Source organism: Candoia aspera, chromosome 1, assembly GCF_035149785.1.
Source record: "Candoia aspera isolate rCanAsp1 chromosome 1, rCanAsp1.hap2, whole genome shotgun sequence".
Lineage (NCBI taxonomy): Eukaryota > Metazoa > Chordata > Lepidosauria > Squamata > Boidae > Candoia > Candoia aspera.
The window spans coordinates 243,130,716-243,149,478 of record NC_086153.1 but is presented as its reverse complement, the minus strand read 5'-3'; the positions used below and the strand labels follow the sequence as shown (position 1 = coordinate 243,149,478).

The 18,763-nt window shown below is 42.0% G+C and overlaps 1 protein-coding gene across 1 annotated transcript; it reads left to right on the top strand.

The window, feature by feature from the left end:
- The first annotated feature begins 2,195 nt into the window (after positions 1-2,195).
- CDKN1C (cyclin dependent kinase inhibitor 1C) lies at positions 2,196-5,200 on the top strand. Its single transcript, XM_063289352.1, has 3 exons — positions 2,196-3,199; positions 3,740-3,863; positions 4,447-5,200. The coding sequence occupies exons 1-2, from the start codon at positions 2,605-2,607 to the stop codon at positions 3,856-3,858; spliced, it is 714 nt and encodes a 237-aa protein (XP_063145422.1). The 5' UTR covers positions 2,196-2,604; the 3' UTR covers positions 3,859-3,863; positions 4,447-5,200.
- The last annotated feature ends 13,563 nt before the right edge of the window (positions 5,201-18,763 follow it).

The following is an 18,763-nucleotide window of genomic DNA, read 5'->3' as shown; positions in this document are numbered from 1 at the left end:
GCTGTGATGACATTTTCCCCAAATGCCATCTTAATTCAAGGTGATTTACTCCTTAGGATTGTGGTACTTTCAGTAATCAAACATCATTTCACTTTTGCTAATATCCTGTCAAACCTATTCTATTTCTTCCTGAATGTTTGTTGAGATGATAGGGTGCTCGGTTTATCATTAGTAGATGGATCTCTTGTTCTTTTTTCTGCTATGACCACGAAGGGACAAAGTTTTATTTGCTCACAACTCAAATAAAGCTATTAAGATGGGGAAAAGGTGTCCTGAAGTCTTCAAAAGATTTTAGGACCCTATTTTAGATTTAAGGATGTTCTGATCAAGGGTCTATTTCAACCATCTCATGCCATGGTAGTTCAGTTGTGGTTTAGGAGTGGTGAGATCCAGCCCTGGAAACTCACTAGGTGACTTTGGGACAGCTACTCTCTCTCAGCCCAACCTACCTCAGAGGGTTGTTGCGTAGAAAAATAGGAGGGAACACAATGAACACGACCCTGAGCTCCTGAATGAAAGCCAAGATATAAATATAATAAATAAATTCTGCTGGGGTAATATTAGTCCTTGGATTTAAGAGCCTTAAATGTATATAAATTCAAGTAGTGAAGCACCCAGCTAATACTTCTTCCTTTTCATTCTGTACTTTATAGCATAAAGTATATACAGTACAGTTTGCTGACTTAACAAAACCACATCCAATATTCTGTGTATGTACAGTTCTGCTTTTAAATTTTCCTTAATCAAAGCAACCTCTTGACTATAAAAATAAAATAGTTTGCTTCTGCATCCTTGATTTCAAACATTTTTCTTTTTGGAATAAGCACCACTGGTTTTAGAAAAGGATCCATTTAAAAAATAATAATAAAATGAGCATTTCCAACCCTCTCTATATTTTTAAAATATGCTGTAACAAACGGCCTCATCCCTGTTAGGTTCATACCAGCCAAAATACTGAATCTTGGTTTCCCCTGTCCAGACTTCTACCACTTTCTGGATAATCACTTCAGTGGTCCCTGTAGTGTGGGCTCTCTTGCTTTGTGCTAAGGTGGCCTGAGTGTGAGAGCATTTCTGAATAGTGAACGGGGGGTCTTAGGCAGCGGTGCCCCACTTGCCCCGCACAGGATGCCACGCACTCTCGCTGAAGCCTCCATTTGTCAGTCTCTGGGATCGGAAGTCCCCCTCCAGGCAGAATTATTGTCTGAATCCCTGGAAGAACAATGAGCCAAGAATCGCCATTGACGGTAACAGGCGTTACTGCTTCCTATTTTTGTGTAAGGGAAGGGCTTAAACCCCAGCAAACGGCTGCCTCCGCAAACACCAACAGGATGAATGCTGCACGCTCTACGCCGAAGAAAACGCTGCTCAAAGTACCTGATGAACAGACCAGATTCCCTGATCATCGCAGAGCTTCGATTATTTCCCCACTGAAAAAAAAGCAAGGCAACAAAGAGGCTTCCCTCGCTTTCATGAGAGGGATCACCAAACGAAGACTTTATTTTAACGCAGCCCCCTGTGGTAAAGCTGGAAATCCTACGTTAAATGGCCCCAGGACGCTTCGCCCAAGCGTTTCCATTCTCACCCCAGCCCCGCAAACACAACCCTGCAACGTCCAGCGATTCCGCCTCCGCAAGGGAAATTCGAACCGCGCCGATACTATGGGATCTGAGTCTCCCGAGAAACAAGAAAGCGTGCCGCAATCCAAAACCCATGGAGGACTTTATTCCCTCGCTCCCAAATGGTCGAGCCTTCTCTGATTAATCGGTTCCGCCCCGTGTTTGGAAACCCGCGTTTGCTCTGTCTCGTCCTAACGTGCTTATGGCCAACCAGCTTTGTTTTTTTTTTCCCCCAAAGCCCTTCATTGCTTTTTCAGGTGCCCCACTATTGGGTTAAAATTAAAAACAGGCATTTAATGTCTGTCTCTCTCCACGGAGTAACACGACTCTCGGGTTCTGTCCTTACGCTACTTCCCCCAAAGTGTTGTTAAAAAAAACGACGGTAATGACAACAACAAAGCACGATCGCAACGAAGAGAGCCGTGGGCGACTGCAAACAAAGAGAGCCGAGAGCTTTACGTGGGTCGGGTGTCATGTTACTCAAGGCTCTCTTTAAAACATTCGATCCCCGCCACCGCCTTCACTTTCCCCACCTCCAAACACAGTCATGACGGACAAGCCACTCTACCCAATGGCGAGGACAAAGGGAGTTTTGGCGCCTCGCCACCCTGGGCTCTTCGTCCAATAAAGAATGGAAATAGGCGGGACGACGCCCCGGGTAGAATGGAGGCTCTACCAATGGCAGGAGTGTTATTGCGGAGAAATAGTATTATGCTAATCGATGTTTTGCTCGAACTCACTCGGCGAGAGCTTTAAAAAGCCAAGCAGCCCCGGGCAGGCTGTTAGAAGCGGAGTGAGGTGCGGTGGGTTAGCGCGAGTGAGGTTGGGGCGCAACGGGTGGTTCTGGTTTAAAGGACGGCGAAATCCCTGTCCTCCTCTTCGACTCTGATTTGGATTTGTAAAGACACCCGGAGCCGCTCCGCTTCTCCGCCACCGCCGGGCGAAGGAACCTGCCCGCTCCCTATCCCTAGTCGCCGCTGCCGCCACCATGTCCAACGTGCACCTCTCTAGTGCCTCGGCTTTGGAGCGCCTGGCGGCTCGACGGACATTCCCCTTGCACGCTCGCACCGGGGTGTGCAGGAACCTGTTTGGTCCCGTGGATCATGACGAGCTCAACCGGGAGCTGAAGAGCAAGTTGCGGGAGATCTGCGAGGAGGGCCAGAGGCGCTGGGGCTACGACTTCCAAACCGAGACGCCGCTGGCCGGGTCGAGCAGGCTGCAGTGGGAAGAGGTTGAGGGAGAATCCGTGCCCGCTTTCTACAGGGAAACTCTACAGGTTGGGAGGTGCCGCTTCCCGGTGCTGGTGGTCAGATCGACGCCTCCGCCTGATGAGGAGGCTCCTCTTGAGCCTGATCCCCGAGACTCTCCCCAGGAGATGGAGCTTTCTTCGACCCCTTCCCCGCTTAACCCGCAGGGCAACACGGTCGCCTTGGAAGGCACGACGTCGGCAGGCGAGGAACGCCTCAGCCAGGAGGGCAAGGCCGACCAGCGCCACAGCTACTCAGGGATTATAATCAAGCCTGTCCCGTGTGCCGCTGCGGCTCTTAAAAGAGCATCGTCAACCGGCGTAGCTCACATCACAGGTAAGTCAGAACGGCCGTCGGGGTGCATTGCACTTGTGCCGGGGAGAGATTACATCAGTCCTTCCCTCCCGCCTTAAAATATTTCTCTCGCGGCCCCCAGCCCCCTCGTTGTGAGAAGCTAATATCTCCCCCCCCCACGCGTACTCTGGAGAGTGCCTAGACGTCGCCCCGAGGCGCTGGCTCTGTTTAAGATTCCGCACAGGTCCCTGGGGCTGGGCTGGGCTGGAAAATGCTTACGCAGCACATCGCGTTCTGCAGGCGAGTCCTTCTCGGCTGCCTCTTTTGCGACGTAAACAAACCCTACTAGCTGCAGCGCTGGCGTTGGCGGACAGGGGGAGCCAAGAGGCCGGGCTGGTCGGCGGCGGTGCGACGAGCCCAGCAGGGCGGGTCCCTTGTACGCGAAGCGATTGTTTTTCGACGGGTCCGGATTCGGATGGGTGTGTCCCTTATAGGCCAAAAGAAGTTTGGCTCCGGTGTTCCCCTCCCCCAACCGAGCCCGACTAATTTTTCTTCTCTTTCTCTGGATCTAATGATCCTTAGATTTCTTCGCAAAGCGGAAAAGAGTCGTAGACAGAGTGGCCGGGGATCATACCAGCCCGTTGGCAGCTTCGGTCACGGCTGTGCCTAACGAGCAGACACCCCGGAAAAGACTCCGATGAACGAGGTGAGGGCGCGTGCTGGCGCTTTACGGTTCCTCCTCTCATCCCCCATCCTGGGACGTTCCCAAGGTCGAGCTCTCGGCTTCTTTTCCCCGAAGGAGGGAGAACAGTTGTGGGCGGGGAGGCTCAATTTCATCGGGATTAGTACGAAACTCGGCGGATGGCGAGAGCAGCAAAGGACAGCTGGTTTAGCATAAGAGCGTCGGAAGTGTAATGGCGGGCGGGTCTGCTAGTTTTGATGGAGGAGCGAATTGAAGAACCCCTTGCAGAGGAGGAAGAGAATGGAAATAACCCCACCTTTAAAAAAGGCTAGCATAGACTTGCAAGAGAAGCTTCATAATTGGGCAGTTAGAAATACGCATGGCTTCCCCTCCTCTCCCCCCCAGTCCTATCTGGAGTGACATTTTGTGAGCACCTCGTACCAAAAGCCAGGCTGTTCCTCCCACTCCAGACTCCACACTTGTGCTGACTCATTCATGGATTTTCTGGGCAAGGGTGGGCTAGCCTTTGTGTTAGCCTGTTCCTCTGTGCTGCGATGTCTGGGACAGTTTTCTCCACACGCTGACTGGTGGTGATCTTCTCTTTCAGATTTTGCACTATATAACACCGAAGTGATTGTTTCCTTGGAAACACAAGAGCTTGAGAGGCCCTTCCTCTCTGCGTGTCAAAGGGGCTGGCGAGTGAGACCAGACCAGCGTAAGGAAGAAGAGCGCCTGTTTGTTTTTCCGCTCCTCCTCTTCTACTACTCGTGCCCGAAGGAACTGCTTGTACCTCCATGTAGTAAAAGTGGCTGACTGCAAGTCGCCTGACGGAGCAGTGTTAATTTACAACTGTGCAATGTATTATGTTTTATATATATTAAAAAAACATAATATGCCTAATGTGAGTACACTGGCCAGAAGTGTAAAAGCTTTAAAGTCACCTATATAAATGTTTAATCTCTGCTGAATTCTCAGTGCAAAAAAAAAAAACCCACAAAAAACAAAAGTATAATTTGTAAAAAAAAATGCAAACAACTTAAGAGTTATACTAACTTATATTTTCTATTTATGTCAAAAGGTGGATAACTTTGGTTGACACCCAGTAGTCTGTTCTGAGTTTTTGCGTGTTTTTTTCCCTGTTTGGTTAAGCCAAAGGGGACTATATATTTGCTTTTGTTATTTACAAAAATGTAAATTTATTTTTATAGTGGGATTTTACATTCACAAAATGTAGCTATGAATCAAAATTACTTTTAGTTATACTTGAAAGAAATCTGATAATGTTGGTTCCTGAGCTGGTCTGTACCACTGCCATTGCAAACCTATGCTACAATGTTAAAATAAAAAGGAATCAAGTGTCAGTTAACCCTCTTGGTTTTTCTTGCTTTTAGTTCTAGTTTTAAGCAAAACAGTGTACAAATGCACATGCATCCTTTTATTTTTTAAAAATTCCTCCTAAATGCAGCTAACAATGTACAGGTAGTCCTCATTTAGCGACCACAATTGGGACTGGCTACTTGGTTGTTAAGTGAAGCAGTCACCAAGTGAAACCATGACTCTGCTTATGACCTTACTTCAGCTTTCCTTTGCTTTACAGACCTGTGAAGGTGGTAAATGTGGGGATTTGTTGTAAAGTTACTTTTTCATCACTGTTGTAACTGAACAATTGCTAAACAAGGCAGTCACTAAATGAGGACTACCTGTATAAGTCACTTGTTCCTTAAGTTAGCCTTTCCCCATGTATATCCTTTCAAAAGTAGTAGTCTTCAACTGCATTCCTGGGTAGCTTGTCTATTAGTCATACTGAGGATATCTGCTTTACATAATGGCAAGATTATGTACCCTGCATACTTGGGTGAAATCCAGTTACATTTTCCCATTGATGGAATGGTGTCTGGCAGTGAGGTAGATTCTCAGATCTGTTCTGCAGGACTAGGGATTTGTCTATAAAAGAATAGGGTGTGGGAATGTGTAAAGGAAGAGAAGAAGTTGAGTAAGGAGAAATCTGGTGTGTCCAATATATAGTCCTTGGGTAGGAAACTGAAAGTCTAATATTCAGATTACATGGAAATGATTTTTACAACTAGGTATAGTAAATGAATACTGAGCACCTTTATTCTGGGTATGCAGCTGCCCTGTATAAAATACCATTCTCATAGGGGAAGCCATTCGTTGGACAAACCTTTGCAGATCACAATATAGACTTGGAGCATTAACCTAAAGTTGCATATATACTACACAGACTTACTTTAAGTAATGGTGAAAGTAAAATGAGATACAGACATTCCTGAATACCTTCATTGTTGTGTGCCGCCCAGAGTCACCTTGTATGAGATAGGAGGCCATACAGATATGAGCAATAAATAAATAAATACATGGATAGCCTTTGCAGTATGAGTTTAAAAGCCCTTGGTGTTTTTAATAATAGAAATGGTATTAAATCTTTTAACAAATTCATTTCTTTACCACCATCTTTTACCAAGAGGTGTGTAATATTCTTCCACACTTCATGCAATTGACAAAAATGAACTGTGAGCCACAAAAGCTTAAAATGATAATATATCATTGGTCTTTAAGGCACTGCAATATATTTACATAAAATGCAAGTATACTTGGGCTAAATTGCTTTGTAATGAGTACATCATCATAAGCATGAGCTGAAAAACAAGCATCCTTAAGATTTAAATAAATATTTACAAATATTCCGTTAACATTTGGTTCGGTATCTTCTGTGTTCAGGTATATCTGTCTGTGGTTACTCCACAATATGTGGGTTAAAGTATGTAAAAGTTAGGTAAAACAGTGTAACGGGCCATAAAGTGCATTGCTGTATCTGCTCACCTGTTCACACAAGATACGAGTCTCTACTGTTAAGATATACGCCAGTATTGAGGGAAGTTTCTCTTGGCATCCGGGCTATAGATTGAAGGGCTATTAAGAGCATAGCTGCAGAAAGTAGCTAAAAAGTTGGCAATCTCTTGGTAATCTCTTGGTCCCATATACACTTAACTGATTTCAGTAATACTGACTTCTAGCTCTGAGTATTTGCAGTTTGAGATACAAAGCTTCATGGGGTTAATTTTGTTCAGCTGCCAAAGGCACAGCATGACTGCAGCTATCCCATTTCTTTGAGGAACAGCTGAAAGATAAAATGAAAGCCATGGTCCTGCACTGAAAGGGTCTATTCATTGTTTTATCTCTTCCCCATCTTGAAAAGGTAGATGGCTGTGTATGCCTACAAATGCCACCTCTTTCAACAGAAGGCCCACCTTAAAGAAGGAAGAAAGATAGGATACTTTTGTAGGAATATTCGTGGTTTGTGCCTTTGTGTGGTACTTAATAGAATCTGTCTGCTGGAAAAATAGTCCTGTCTGCCAAAATAAACTCTCCTGTCCTCCTGCAGCCTGTGCCTAGAGCCACCAGATCTAGGCTGCAAAAATCTGGACAGACACCAGTTGGTAGCAAAGAAGTAGAAAACTTTGTTGTCATTTAGTGGCTGTCCAAACTTTTGCGGCCTGGATCTTGCCCCCAAATGTCCAAGACATTAGGGAGTGGTCCAGACCTAATTTAGGGGTATTTGGGAGATGCGGTGGGAGGAATGAAAGAAAGAAGTTGCACTGTGCAAATGGAATTCATTTAAGTGTCATTAGATATTGGCCTTTAAACACAAACACAAATACACACAGATACACAAATAGTAAATGAGTCTGAAGAAAATTATTGCATAATTACCTTGCCTTGTTTATGGAAGGTGACATAGGATTCCCATAAAATCACCTACTTGCAGCTCTCTAATACAGCTAAAATAATAGGTTCACACATTGCTCAAGGACATCATTTGCTTAACTATGGTATAGCTGTCTGGATTTTCTAAATACACTAGAGTGTAAACTATGATTTATCAGTCACAATGTCTGGGTTTGCAGAACAAGCTACCATAATTCAAAAGCTCATTTCATTTGAGCACAATTGATGAACCCCAAAATAGCTGGAACCAAACTTATTTCACCGGTGAGAACATTTTTGAGGGGAGTTCCACTCAAAATAGTCCCACTAGTAGAAAGAGAGTCTGCCATCCTTCAGATTAGATTTATGAGAAGCAGAGGGAATTGCAGGGAAAAGGAGAAATCAGAAATTGTAACACTCCTGTTCAGCTAGTGGAAAAAGTGTCACTGTTGGAAAGATCCTTTCCATCCATAGCAGGCTTTTGCTGAATTCACCTTAATATATTTGTTCACATGACATTCTTGCTTATGGTCAACTTAGCCACAGTTTTCATTACCCATGATTCAGATTCACATGACACACTGAACTATAAATGAATTATATATTCTGGGTGTGCACAATACTATAGGCTTAGTCCAATTCAATCCAATTATCATACTCAAAACACACCCACTGAAATAAACAAGTCTTTTAAGTCTGGATCCAGTCTAATATTCATGTAACAAACATATGTTTTCACTTTGAATGTATCATAGGAGTTCACAGACCGAAGAGCTATATAACTGGCTGCATATTGTTCTTCATTTATAATCCCAAATATGTATTTGTCTGCTACATAAATGGGCAGTGGTCATATTATTCTGTTCTTTATTTCCAAGTTTAGGACTTTGGGTAAGGGAAGAAAAACTCATGTGTTTTGGCACAATGAACTCTGAAAATTGTGCTGTTGGCTTCAGTGAATGATAGGTTGTTTTATCGGTGAGGTAGACCATCTCTTGCTTAACTGGGTTAAGGACAGGGTTAGTGTGTTATGTATTGAGATTGGAGAGAATTAATTTTAACTCAAATCAGATATGTTTGAATTAAACTAATGTCCCCCAGTCACCTGCCTTATCCAAGAGAGGGTCAATCTAATGTTTTCTTTCAGCTATCAGATCCAAAGCAGAAAGTTAAGTGTGCCTCTGCAAGAGCTACACTTCTTTTACATGTTATTTTCACTGCCCTGCATGGGTAGACAGGTAGGTGAAGGGGCAGAAACAAGATGGGAGGAAGGCCATGATGGCTGTGACATCTGGCTATCACCGATGTTTCTTAAAGACATTTTTTTTAAAAAGACAGCAAGTTAGTCTCAGCAAAGGAAGCTGATACACAAGCCCAGATGTTCTAACTGAGGTAACATTAAGCTTGTCTGATTATTTGCTGCTGCTTCACCAGATCAGTTATTTTCTAGAGTAGTAGCAGACTTGGTTAGCCATGTTGTGTGAACACAATTACTGCATTCTTCATGTATAAAACAGTCACTGTTAATTATGCATGAGAAAAGTGCCAGGAAAATAGCCAAGTTATATGTGCCAAATGAACCAAGTCTTGGAATAGTAAAGGTGAACCAGTTATCTTAGGGTGTAAGTGTTCATGGATTCTACAGCCCACTTTAGCAGATGAAGAGCATAGCACAAGATTTTAAGGATGAGTGACTCATCACATACATACATTCTTTGGCAGAAAATGTAAAATTCTTTTGCTCATAATACTTTATTTGTTGCTTCCAATTTCATCAGCCTGCATTGTGTCTAAGAATTCGTGATAAAATCTCCTTTGATTCTTGATAACTAGACACAGACATATATTGCTTTCAGTGACATCAGTACAGAAGTGGTTTGCTACTACCTTCCAGCAAGAAGTTTTTTCAACTTTCCAGTTTAGTCCACAGTCATGGGATTTCCTAGCGGTCCTCCATCCAAATACTAATGAGTTCCAACCCTGCTTATTTTTTTGCAAGATCAGCCAAGGTCACCTAGGTGCTGTCCCCTGCTGTGACTTGGTACTAAGTGATTAACCTATGGTAGCTGTTCCATTGCTTTGATGCATTCAGATAGCCCTTAATCCTTAACACAATAGTAATTTTTCTTTCAATTCACAATATACACAAATTTAAGGCAATGACTTTAAATACTTTCTGAAAGAAATACCAATAAAACAAACATACCTTATTGTGGAGTGATACTTCCAAATAAAAATCTGTAGAACTTTATTGCCATATGTGTGCAATAAAAAAAGCTGATGCTTCCAATGAATGGTACTTGCTGTTCAAATACAGGTGTAAAATCATATACTGTACTCTAAGACTACAATGCCATCAAAGACAAACACATTTTATATCTTAATAATTTCCCATAAACTGAAGTATACATTTAACATTTTTACTGAAATTGATAGAAGCTAACCAGACTTAACTGACATAAAGGAAATTATGGGTTAGGATTGCTTCTGAAAACCTCTTAAGTGGTGGGCTCTGCTTGACATACCTAAGACTACCAGATCACGTTGCAAGGCTCTGGACCACCACTAACTGGCAGCAAAGTACACTTCCCGGATTTTTGCAGCCAGATCTGGTAGCCCAAACCTAAATTTCTCCGAATTGCTCCTGAATTGTTAAGGATCAGAGTACAGAACCGTTTAGGAATGGGTATTTTAAAAGTAAGAAGAAATGGTAGTCGCCACCGCAATAGAACAGGCTGAAATCAACACGACGTATTCAGAACGGTCTGAGATCGCAATCCTGTTTTTCCCTCTCCCCTACCAAATAATGCCTTCACTAGAACCCTGATACAGTTGAAATTTAAAAAGCACTATTATTATTATTCGTATTTTATTAAGTAATTATTGAGCATTATTAAATAGGCTACAGCGAAGTAGCTACATTCGTTTATACTAACATAAAAGCAAAAGTGTCTCTTGAGAGGGAAACCGATAAAGGTTATAAGCTCTTCTGTTCTGCATGAGAAAATAAGGCTGCAGTGATGTTTCAGATTATCATAATGAAATAAAGAGCTAAAGTCATGAGACGTTGTATTCTCTACTCCAATTCTACCAAACTTTATTAATATTGGTTACCAGTAAGTATATAAAAGACCCGCACAATGTAGCGGAGGATTAAGGCAGCAAGTTATGCTGCTGGTTAGAATTCGCTGTCTTTCGAGAGATCCCATAGCGTCCCACGGAAGTTACTTCGTGAGCACTCCGCCCGCGTCTTGCAGCCCTGAACATTTTACCTCGGAGGACAGTCAATTTCACTGAATGCAATGAGGCATTTACGGCAAAACACGCATATGTTATTGATGTCTGCGTGAGGACCCCCTTTGTTAGCCTTTTAAAGAAAATTAGGTCAATTCAGTGGGAGACTGAAGAACAGCCACCAAACAGCAAGATCAGCAAATATGGCAATATTTAAAACCATTTAGGGAAGACTGCTTATTTGACTCCCCAAATTACACGCGGGGCACTACAAAAATCCTAGTCAAGTAAAACCATCCTGGTTTTCATTGGGCGGGTATCTACTGAATTTTACGGTAACTTCCGCGCTCCCCGAACTCTCCTCTTACGTCGCGCTAAAATATTCATAAGCGGCACCCTAGTGACCTTGCGGGCTCCGCCCCTTCGAAGCACTGCCCTGGGTTTGAGCTTGGCGCGCTTTCCTCTTTGTCCATCCCGGCAGCTTGGAGTTAAAACATTTCTGATTTTTTTTTTTTACCTCTCATTGGGGGTGAGTTTCCCGCTTACTCGGAAGTAAACTCAATGGAACCTGCTTCCGATTAAAGGCGCTTAGAGCTACAGGCAGCTGGGGATTTCCCGCCTTTCCTAGGAAGTAGCGCTGGAACTTGTGCAGATTCCCGTACATCTGTTGAGGATGAAGTAGTTGCTCTAACTACTGCGAGAACTTTAAGTGAGCTAGGTGGGGTACGGGGGAAAATGAATCACCGGTCGCTTTTCTCGCCCCCCGTCACACGGCCGGCTTTGGAAGGAAAGGCGCTCGTTCCTGCGACGGGCCCTTTCTGTTTCCAAGGTGGTTCGGGTTCAAATGCAGGGGTGGGATGTTAAGCAGAGAAGACAGACGAGAGCGGCAAGGAGAAAGATCTGAGTTTTCCCGAGATCCACTGAGCGGCATAGAGCCCCAAGAGGTGATCCTTATGACGCGCTGTTGAAATCTTGACTTTGGTCTTGCCGAGCTCAGAAGGCGGGGAAGGGCGGCAGAATCGCTCGCCCTTCTCCCACGTTCCTGTTACACAAAGAAGTTTAGGAGCGAGCGCCCGCGGTATCTGCCGACGAGCAGACTAGGGGAATCTCTGGATTCTGTCAACCACCAAATGGAGGTGGTTTGAAAATAGGGTACAGAAGAATGCCGGCCTCTGGCTCCAGTTTAGGGTGTAAATAAAAATCGCCTGTTTCTGGTCCTTTTTTTTTTTTTTTTTGATCAGTGGCCCTATATGGTCTCTTCGAAGCGGGGAAAGCTTTTAAGAAGGATCCAGTCTCTTAGACTGACTTAACGTAAGCCACTTTTCTCTCATTCTCTCCTCTGCCTCTAAACTAAAGATCTAGTTTGCTAAACGTCCCTTGGAGCCCGAGTAACTTGATTGCCTTCAAAACTACACGATCACTGAACGGGGTAGCCGCCTCTGCCAATGGCACGGAGTGCAGGCGACTTTTCTCGCTCAAAGGGAAGACGGGGGGGGGGGGCAGAGATGGCTTCCCCACCGCACTTTATTAAATGCCAACAATACATAGAGGGAGGCAGCTGGATCCTCCAGGGTTTAGGGGCTTTTCTCTTGCTTTTATGCAAGCAGGTGTCTTTGGGACTTCCATTGTTTCAGCTCAGCCTCCACCCCCGGGGCTAATAATAGGAGTTTCTGAAACGAACGATCCACACGCCCCGGGCCTTCAAATAGCGGCCACTGCAGCGCACCCTCCCCTAAGGTGCAAGAAGGCACCCTCAGACAGTTGTTAAGCGATTTAGGGGTTGAGCTGATTTCAAAGCATCCTGTTTATCTGGAGACAAAGCACTAGCAAGCAGCAGTGCAGCGGGCCTTGAATCTTGGATGCTCCCATGTTTGAAGATCTAGAGATTAGATTTCATTGTACTCAAATGTAGCTATCTGGTTTGGTTGCGCATCCCCGCTGTGAATTTAGGTCACAATCCAAACTGAGGTGGAATTAGTGTACCTGAATGTTGGATAGGGGCTGGTTTTATCTTTTACTGTCACTCTACATATTCATTATAACGTGCCAAAATCCCTTCTTCAGTTTTACGAACATTTCTTTCTCTACAGAAGAGGATGGCATTCTTCTGTCGCAATAAGTGAAGCTTTGGATTGCTTTTTGGGTTAGGTGGTGGTTTGGAACCTGGAAATTATTCTTGCAAAGTGATAGATTCTTTTCAGTTCCTTATTATCTCTTTGCCACAGAGGTGTCTGCACCGCGTGGTCAAAAGTGTCAAGATGGCAGCCCTGACAGTGCGACTGAACCTTCACCTGTTTTTTATGTGCATTGCAATATACATAAAAAAGAATGCAGTTTTGATTGCATCATCATGGTCACCATCTTCACTTTCACCTGTTTTTTATGTGCATTGCAATATACATAAAAAAGAATGCAGTTTTGATTGCATCATCATGGTCACCATCTTCACTTTCACCTGTTTTTTATGTGCATTGCAATATACATAAAAAAGAATGCAGTTTTGATTGCATCATCATGGTCACCATCTTCACTTTCACCTGTTTTTTATGTGCATTGCAATATACATAAAAAAGAATGCAGTTTTGATTGCATCATCACGGTCACCATCTTCACTTTTATGACCACATCCTGGGGACACTCCTGCTTTGCTGTCCTGGTTAGAAGATGCTTCGTAGAGAATTTCATTATAATGCTACTTTTAGGGACGGAAAGTAACATCTTGTTCGAACGCAGCTCTTGGTGACTTCTTGGACACACGTCTTGAAAACAGCATGGAGGTGGTTTGCTGCAGCTTTTTTCTGGCATGTCTTTGTGACTTCCCAGACCTGTCCACAGCCTTGGATTTCTGAGTAGTCTTCCACCCAGATACCATCCAGGTTTGACCTTGCTTAGCTTTTCAAGATTAGCCAAGGTTAAGTATGTGAAGGACAACCTTCTGCTGAAAAAAAAAAAGTTTTTTTTTAAATGAAATTGAATGGAATGGTTGAAGAAAAGCAGAATACTTTATATTTTTTTCTTCTGATTTTATTATTTTTTATAACAGGAATACAAAAAATACAGTTCAAAGGTACAAAAAAAGAAGGAAACAACAAAACACTAAAGACAATAAACACCCGCCCACACCAAAAAACCCTAAACAGAACAAAGAAAGAGAAAAAATTAAAAACCTAAATGAAAATGTATCAATACAAAACATCATATATGGATATGTATATATGTATACACACACACATACATACACCACTGGTTTACATATATGTATTGATATGTTCTTGACAAGCACATGTATCTGTTCTAGTCATCTCAATCTACTTGATCCTCCGTCTGCTGAGGTAAAGTGTATGATGTATGTCCCAATGAACATGTTATTTTTCAAGATACTGAGGGTGTGTGTGTGTATATGCACATGCTGAAGGTGGTGTTGGGACCAATTCAGTATTAGGAACAAAAATGTCTGTCTGTGTATGGATTAAAGATGGATGGAAGATGAGAGTGTTGATACGGATGCCATAGAAATTAACCATGATTCCTGCTATTTTAAATAATTTTTTTTTTTTAAAGGAAACAGCGTGCACATCACTGGAGAGTAGGTAGTTTCATAATTTTTTTGAAGAAATACAAGAAAACAAAGGCCTGAAAGAAGTAGAAACAAATGAAAAGTCACCAACTTAGGTCCATGTCCAGAATGATGTTGCTTGGTATTTCCTAATAATATCCGGTACATTGGCTCAAAAGATCAAAAGGGAGTAGAAGACAGTGTTGTTTATATAAGTAAAATCCCTCTTAAGTTGAGCTTGATTACTAGTGACTACATGGTAGATCCATGCATTTTTCTTAGCAAGGAGCTGGAGCGATTTGTCAGTGCTGCTGGGTTTTTTTTTCTTTCCTTTTTTAACTTCCCAGTCCAGAATCAGCCCTGGTATTTCCTGGTGGTCTCCCATCCTAATGCTAACCGAGTCTGACCCTGTTAATTTCTCAGGCTAGACAAGTTTGGCCAGATGCTGCCACTAGCTGAGACATGGTCTATATATGCCCACTCAAATAATTGTCATGGTTTGTTATGTTGTTTATGAAATTGTTACTTTTGATGCTGTATCAGACCTAAAATTATATTCCGGCATCACTGTCCCAGTCAGATACCATTAGAAAGCCTATATGCATAGGTTGAAGGCAACAGATCTTCTCTTGCTACCAGCAATTGGTCTTAAGTATGGTGAACTGCTTCTGCTTCTAGATCTGGTATATTGCCACAGTGATTAACAGACACTGATTAATTCTTCTCCCATTCTATTTCTGTAATATGTTGAGCTCTTTCCTTTTGAAGCCGTAAGAGGCAGGGACCACGAGTTTTTGTGACAGCACATTTTATTATGTGTGTATGAAGAACTACCTTCCTTCCTTGAGTCCTGTACATTTCACTGGATAGCTTTGAGTTCAGATAAGAGAGGATGAAATAATCTACACATTTACTTTATATCATACACAATTCTATAAACCATTCTGGTGAAAATCCTAGCAGACTGAAGAGTTCTCAGATCACTCCAAGTAATGCATGTAAGCAACAAAATAGCAAGTGAAGTTCAATATAAATGATTTTTCAATTTAAATAAGTGGGACAGGAAATCCTAATTTCACCTAGGTGCTGATGAGGGCCAAGCTAATTGAAAACATAACCTCAGAATGGAACTGCTGTTAAAGAGGCTTTTGAAAGAACTTGTACAGGTAGTCCTTGTTTAGTGATTACCTCGTGCAGTGACTGTTTGCAGTTACAACAGTGATGAAAAAGAAACCTTGTGACCAATCCTCACATTTATCACCTTCACAGGTCTGTAAAGCAAAGGATAGCTGAAGTAAGATTGTAAGCACAGTTGCGGTTTCACTGTGAGACTGCTTCGCTTGATGACCAAGTTGCCGGTTCCAACTGTGTTTGCTAACTGAGGACTACCTGTATTACTATGGTCACCTTATTACAAAAAGGTTTCAGAGAGCCAGAACAACTGCAGAAGAAGGCAACAAACTGCAAATGAAGTGGAGCATGATAATTGGCTCTTATTCTCAAATATGGCAATTTTATCGTTCATCTCAAATGCTAGATCATTTGAAAACAGCATCAGTCCTATTACATACCCTAAGAGGGCCCTGCTTCTACATAACATTTCCCTTTATTGGGAGAATTGCCTGTTTAATCTGGTTGTTGTAAAAGGACCTGTCTTCTTAACCCATGACTATTAAGTATATTCATGAACTTTTGGTGAGGGGCTTTGCCAAACACTTGTTCAAAAATTTCTATCAATTATTCTGCAATTCATAATTTTAGTAATATAACATGTGGATAGTTGATTAATACATTCCTGTGACACTAATGCACAATCTGTAAAAGATTATTCTGAGTGATGTTTCAGTTGTAGCGAAGTCTTTTTCTTCTATTGCTGCTAGAAAACTAGACTAAGCCATTTCCCTTTCATCTGAAGCTCCTGTACAGTGAGAAGTATGACTAATCCTCTGCAAATGAGTAAAAACTATACATACGGTATATTGCACTTACAGTTGATCTTTGGGAAAGTCCCTTCCTTACCAACCTTTAAAATGACCCAGATTGTTTTGTACTAAACAGTAACATGGGACTGACATCCATGAGATTTGAAAACTCATTGCTTTTTTACTTGTTTGCTGAATAACCAAACAAGAGCCATTTACTACAATACTTCGGAGCCCCATTTCACCTTAAATCTTGCCCTCTGTACTTGACAGTCACTTACAGCCTGTACCGTAAATGTTTATGTACTTTTGGAGCTTTTGAGCATTTCAAAGGGAGGCTGGACATCCACTTGTAAGAAGGGAGCACTTTACAACTTGATCCATTTTAGGAGACGAGAGAGGGAAGCTAATTTTTCTGCCCTTGGAAGGTGTGCTGTTGTGTTCCACTCTCTAACTTTGGTCACACCCTATACGGCACTGCCTCTGCCTTATTCCCGTCACAGAGCACACTGCCCCTATTCTTCGAGCCTTTGTAGCCATATGGCAAATCCATGTAGACACAGCCAACATCCATTTATTCAGGCACATAATGTCCCACAACAGGGAACAATTGGAACTTTGTTTGCTTCTATTATTGACGCGAAGGGGAGAGAGAGGGAGGACGAAAGAAATCATTTAACTATAACAGATATCCAGCTAATTATGAGCCATATGTGCCTTCAGTGTCAAAGCAATCCTATGAAGTTCCTTTTACCTAGACTACTTTATTAGGTGCAGAAGACAGATGTCCCCCAATAGTACATGCATTAGAGGCAAGTTCTGTAGCGGGAGATCTTGAAATATTTAATGGTGACTTCTTCATTTGTCAAGGGACTTTAAAGTGCCATTTGTCAGCAGGACTGAGATGTGTATGTGCACGTGTGTGTATACATGTGTTACACAGTTACTGGATTTTTAAATTCTTGCATTTTGTTGACAGTGGAATTCTATAAGGTCCTGAAATGTGCCTGGCTCTAGCTTTTCTTTTAGGATTCACATGCTAATGAAATAATGGTACTGAGTAGAATTGTATTAACTTTTACAGTTAACAGGAATTAAGAATTCTTCTTTTCTGTGCTCCTTCTTCCAAGGACAGAGATTGCAATGTTCCTTTTAAAAGATTTTCCTTGTGTGCTGCAGCCAGAAAGCAAATTTAGGATACTGAACCTTTCACTCATCGGAATAGAAGAAGTATCCTTTAATGATAATCCTACAATATTTTCCCAAAGTGTCAGGCACATGGCAGAGAAACTGAAGGAAAGCTCATTAGGGGAAAAGCTTCATTTTTTAATTGAGGTGCTGTCAGTTTCCTTTCCAAGTGCTTAAATGCAAATGGCTTTTTACTTACATGACTCAGACAGAGACATGTATTTATCAATAATTTATCCCTAAGTGCTAATTAAACAATTCAACACCATTAACTTGTTCCAGCTTTATCAAGTGTGTTTATTGTAATCAGTTATTTTATTAATAGAATGAACCCTAGTTCAATCCACTGAGATTTTAGGAAATATTTCAAGAACACACTTTAATTAAGAAATTTGGCTACTTTGTAAAAGGAATGATTAAAATCTAGCTTAAAAATAATAAATTTAACTGGTGCAGAAAGAATCAACAGATAAATTATACCAATTCTGCAATCCTAGCTTTCAGGAATCTTCATTCATTTGTCATGGGAATCTTTCTTCACATGAAGAAAGCTTTAGTTAGCAGAGATAACCCACTGATCTGGTTGTGATATATTTTAGTTTTTAGTCATAAGATACAGAGCAAGTTTAAAAATATGCTACATGTATTAAAAGGGGGGGGGGTGAAACAAAGAGTGTTTTGTATTACTTCAATTAAGATTAAGCCATTATTTTATGCAACAGGACAATGCGCTTAAAATACAGACAATATAGTTTAATAATCTCCAGTAATAAGTGCAAAAGTTAATATTCTGTCCTACTAAATTATCCAGAGTGTACAGTAATCATAGAGGTATAATAAATAATCAAAATATTCCCACCAAATGTACCTTTTCCTAGATCTTTTTTAAGGGAGTGAATTCATAACAAACGTATTGTGCCTTTCTTTTCTTTTTTTCAGGGGGGGGGGCGGGAGAAATGGAGTGATGAAGAAAGGCTGCTGTGTGTGTATGCCACTTAATCAAAAGCCTAGTAAAAAGTCCATCTGGGGCCTCTTTGGAAACTGAATTGATTATGGGGAGGAAAATAGATATGGTAGAGCACTCCTGCCAATATATACGGAACTAATCAAGTTATTGCAGCTGGGATGGCCAGCCTCTAATAAAATAACTGCCATTTGCTTCAGCTTCCCAACACAATGAAGAATTAGCTATTCAGCCATCTCTTCTGAGACCTAACTCACACTGCTATTCCATAAAATCCTCCTCCCCTCCCCTCCCCTCCCCTCCCCTCCAACTTAAAGATAGATAAAGAATCTAT

Coding starts and splice junctions, on each gene's coding strand:
- CDKN1C (XM_063289352.1), top strand. CDS start 2,605: ATGTCCAACGTGCACCTCTCTAGTGCCTCGGCTTTGGAGCGCCTGGCG. Junction 3,200..3,739: donor CGGCGTAGCTCACATCACAG/GTAAGTCAGAAC, acceptor AATGATCCTTAG/ATTTCTTCGCAAAGCGGAAA.